Here is a 4,439-nt window from a genome sequence, read left to right on the forward strand (position 1 = left end):
GGTGCCGCGTCTGCCTTTTCCTGTGCGGCTGGTGGCTCCGCTCTCCGGACGGTGGGGGTGGTCGGGGCGGGAGCACTCCCCCCAGCCCGCCCCCGCCTGGAGCTCTTGGTGGGAACACCCAAAGCTGTGCCCCTAACTCCGCCCCTCAGCCCGCAATGAGGCACCCAGTTCAGGGGCCCCTGGAACGCCCACCCCCTAGAACACAGGTTCCCCCACCTTCCAGTCCTCGCTCCTGCGCCTCTGTCTGCACTCGGGGTTCCTGAGGTTCCCAGGACTTCAGGTGCAGGCCCAGCAGACATTCCCCTGAAACCACGCCAGACCAGATGGGTTCACGCGCTGAGGCTCCCCGCTCGGCCCAGTGGGGAATGGAGGAGGTGTCCTGACACCACTCTGCGAACCTGGCCAACCCGGGAAAAGGTTCTCGGCCCAAGGCCCGGCCCTGTGATATCCCCCTCCATCCCCCTCCCAGGCTGTGCTGGCGGGCGCCCTGCCCGTTCCCACCCACACTCACCTGTCCAGACGGAGCCCCTCTCCTCCAGCCCCTCCCCGAGGACGGGCGGCTGTGTCCCCGGCTCCCCTCAAGCCGGCTGTGCCCGTGTGCCCCAGTGCACGGTCACCTACACACCGACCCGTGCAGACCCGCCATGGCCAGCGGACCCCCAGGTGCTGTCTCCATGCCCGGGGCCAACCCTGCCACCACCCAGTCTTAGGGCTGTGGGCGCAGGCACTCCCGTGTGTCATGAAGGGCTCCTCCCGAGCAGGACTGCACCTCTGCTGGGGGTGCAGGAGGGACAGGCTTCCCTCCAGCTCCAGCGCTGACTGAGGCAGCAGGTGGCTGAGAACCGTCAGCAGGGACCAGGCCTGGGCTGGACGGGAGCGTCTGGGGAAGCGGTGTGACCCCACCGCGGCGCTTCCGTGTCGGCCAACCAGCTCACCCCGGGAGGCGCAGGGCATGCGGTGTGCACGGTGACAGCAAGACGCTGCCCGCCCCCGGGGGCTCCCCCACCCACCGTCGGATAAACACCCGTCTGCGCAGCTGAGCAAGAAGGAAAATCCAAACCGGGGCGCGCTGCTGCCTGGAGGTGACCGCGGGACGGCACCTGTGCATCTCTGGGGGCTGGGGGGAGGCTGGGGGGGGGGAGGTGCTGTGGATTCGCCTTCAGGGTTCTGTGTTTAGCAATCGTCAGCCACTAAGAACAGAAAGCCAAGGAATAGGTTACGAACCAACATAAAAACAGGAGCGAGAGGAGAGCCCTAGCGAGTATTTATTTAGAAAAGGACACTCCCTTCCCCGGAGGTTCTTGCACATGCGCACAGCCACGCGGGCTTGATCACAGCAGCTGCGGGACAGTGAGGACTCCAGGCGCTGCAGACGGCGGGGGCGGCCTCGGCCCGGCTCAGACGCTGTCCGTCCAGAACCTGCCTCTTCCAGCCCCGCCGTGAGGAACTGGTGGGAAATGGAAAGGCGCTTTTGGTCTCCCCACTGTGTACGGGACGCCCTGGCCTGCCGTCCTCGGGTGTTCGGAAGCGAGTGTGTTGTACCGACCATTTCGGTGACCGGCCTGTGCGTTACACCCTGGTCCTGCAGGTAGATTTCCCACCAGGTGATGCCTGCTCCTCACCCTTTCCTAGATCATTCTTCCCCAGGCAGAAGTGGACATTGAAAGTAACCTACTACCGCCCGGCCGGCCTGGCTCCGTGGTTGAGCGTCGACCTATGAACCAGGAGGTCGCGGTTCGATTCCCGGTCAGGGCACAGGCCCGGGTTGTGAGCTTGATCCCCAGCAGCGGACGTGCAGGAGGCAGCCGAGCAATGATTCTTTTTTTTAAATTTTTTTTTATTTTATTGATTTTTTACAGAGAGGAAGGGAGAGAGATAGAGAGCTAGAAACACCGATGAGAGAGAAACATCGATCAGCTGCCTCCTGCACATCTCCTACTGGGGATGTGCCCGCAACCCAGGTACATGCCCTTGACCGGAATTGAACCCGGGACCTTTCAGTCCGCAAGCTGACGCTCTATCCACTGAGCCAAACCGGTTTCGGCTCTCTCTCATTATTGATGTTCCATCTCTCCCTCCCTCTCCCTTCCTCTCTGAAATCAATAAAAAAATATTTTTAAAAAGCAACCTACTACCCGAAGCTAATATAACACTGAATGTCAACGGTAATTAAAATGAAAACACAGGCTCCCACACCTGAAAAGGTTGTTCGTAAGCAGGGTGCCCTCTCGGTTGGTTTCTTTAACATGAAAAGCACACCTAGTGGGGTGCCCGGGCCTGCTGTGCCCGAGGCACCCGGACAGCTGGAGGCCAGCCGCCCAGCCGCCCGACACTGTGCCCAGCGGCTCAGAACCTGGGGTCACAGGTTCTTGCACCATAGCTGGGCCCTTGCGTTCACCACTCAGCCTCCCCGCGAGGCCTGGGAACCCACAGGCAGCTGCCGGCAAGGGGAGTCACATCACTGAGCAAAACCTGGACTGGCCCGTGTCCCGGGAGACCCCCAGCTTGCTCCGGTCTCGGACCAAGATGGCCTCGTTCCCGTACTGTGAGTACCACATGCTGCGGCTCCTGCTCAGGTAGGTCCCGGGCGGCACCGATTCCAGCTTCCGCTGCTGCTGCTGCCAGATGAGCAGGGAGGTGTCCCGGTACCGCCGCCGGGCGTGGCCTTCGGACAGGGCTTTCTCCGCCAGCGGGACTCGGCCGCTCATCCCGGGCCAGTGCCCCCCACCCCGTGCTGGCTCCCGAGCTGTGGCCTGGGGCCGATCCTCACGGCTGCACTGGCCACGCCGAGGCACACTGTTTCCAGCAGCCGGGTCTGCGCGTTGGCCCCTTGTTTAATTCGATGGTTGAGGGGAGGGTCCGGGCAGCTGGTGGGCGGCACCCTTGCGAGGGTGGTGTTGCGGGGACACAGGAGAGGAGCCGCCGAGCATTCTGAAGACACCTCAGAACCTTCTGGGAGACGACAGTGGGTAAACGTGTCTCCCGGGTGACAGCTGTGTGCACTGTATTGGGTGTGGCGTTGACCAGGACGAGGCGCCTACCTCGGGGGGCGTTGGGGGGGATTTGTCAAGTGTCTGCTGTGATTCTGACACCAGGGCTTGGGCCGCTTAACTTGAAAAGAGGAACCCACTGGAAGGGCACTGTGCAGCTAGACAGAAGTCCATGGCGGCGCCCATGGCCGCCTGCCCCCACGGGAGCCTGGGGCGGCTCAGCGCAGCGGGGGACCTGGGGGGCCTCCGGGTGTGGGGCCAGTGTCCACGCGGTGCTCCTTGTCAGACTAGTCTGCGGCGCTTCCCCCAGGTGGTCCTGCAAGAGATGAGCACACTGTCAGGCCTGGGGGGCGGGGGGCAGTGGCAGGGTTTATGACCCAGAATCTGAACCCTGGGTCAGCGTTAAACCCAGCTGCCCACGTGGTTCCCCACTTCAGTCGCCCTGGGAAAAGACCTAACCTTCGTCCTCTTACTAGCTAAGGGGTGGGGTGTCCTGGCAAACTGCTTACTGGAGCGCTCGTCTGTGTCAGTGAAGCAAGTCTAAGACCCCAAAAAGGCACAGACCCCGGGCCTGCCCCAGGCCAGCCCGACCTGGGGGGGCGGTTACCTGGGCTGCAGGCTGAGGGCCGCCTGGCACTCGCCCAGCACCAGCGCCTTCTTTCTGCTCCAGGCATCCGGAGGCCCCTGGAAAGAAACCTGATGTCAGCGGGAACCCAGACCGGGAAGCCCCCCCACCCCCCCAGCCCCTCAGATGCCTGCCCAGTCATGCAACTTCATTTCTCCTTCTGTATGGCCCGTGCCCGCGCCCCCCCAATCGCCCAGGCCCTGCTCACATGGGCTGCTGCTGAGTCGCCTCTCTCCCCCCTGCCTGCGCCCTGGACCCCCCATGGCACATCCCCATCCCATCCCCAGCACCCTGGGTCCCCCTGGTCCAGCCTGCGCAACAGATTCCAATGGCACATCCCCATCCCCTCCCCAGCATCCTGGGTCCCCCTTGCCCTGCCTACACCCCGGATTCCCTCACGGCACGTCCCCATCGCCTCCCCGCATCCTGGGTCCCCTTCCCCGGCTGCCCGCCCGCGCTCTGTCACCCGCGCCGTGGGGTCTTCGCGATGCCCGGGCCGGGGCGAGGCGCAGACCCAGGCGGTGCCAGTGGGCCGCAGGGCCGCGTCTCCATGGCAGCACCGCAGGCATGCCGAGCCGAGCGCCGAGAGCAGGCAGGCCCGCGCGATGAGCCGGAGCCATCGATCTCCCCGCGGAGCGGGGGCGGGGCCGGAGCGCGGGCCTCGTGGGCGGGGCCTGTCGCTGGAGGAGGGGGTTGGAGAGCGCTGGGCGGAGTCGGGCCTCGTGGGCGGGGCCTGCCGCCGGAGGAGGGGGCTGGAGAGCAGTGGGCGGAGTCGGGCCTCGTGGGCGGGGCCTGCCGCTGGAGGAGGGGGTTGGAGAGCGGTG

At 64.8% G+C, this 4,439-nt stretch overlaps 1 protein-coding gene across 1 annotated transcript; it reads right to left on the reverse strand.

Moving 5' to 3' along the window:
- Positions 1 to 1,255: 1,255 nt before the first annotated feature.
- Positions 1,256 to 4,168, reverse strand: BRD3OS (BRD3 opposite strand). The gene is made up of 3 exons (XM_070429987.1): positions 4,082 to 4,168; positions 3,598 to 3,674; positions 1,256 to 3,306 (listed from the first exon to the last, which is right to left on the reverse strand). The coding sequence occupies exon 3, from the start codon at positions 2,706 to 2,708 to the stop codon at positions 2,454 to 2,456; it is 255 nt and encodes an 84-aa protein (XP_070286088.1). The 5' UTR covers positions 2,709 to 3,306; positions 3,598 to 3,674; positions 4,082 to 4,168; the 3' UTR covers positions 1,256 to 2,453.
- Positions 4,169 to 4,439: the final 271 nt, after the last annotated feature.

Source organism: Myotis yumanensis, unplaced genomic scaffold (assembly GCF_028538775.1).
Source record: "Myotis yumanensis isolate MYYU_CA2020_CCGP unplaced genomic scaffold, mMyoYum1.0.hap1 SCAF_12, whole genome shotgun sequence".
In the NCBI taxonomy this organism is placed as follows: domain Eukaryota; kingdom Metazoa; phylum Chordata; class Mammalia; order Chiroptera; family Vespertilionidae; genus Myotis; species Myotis yumanensis.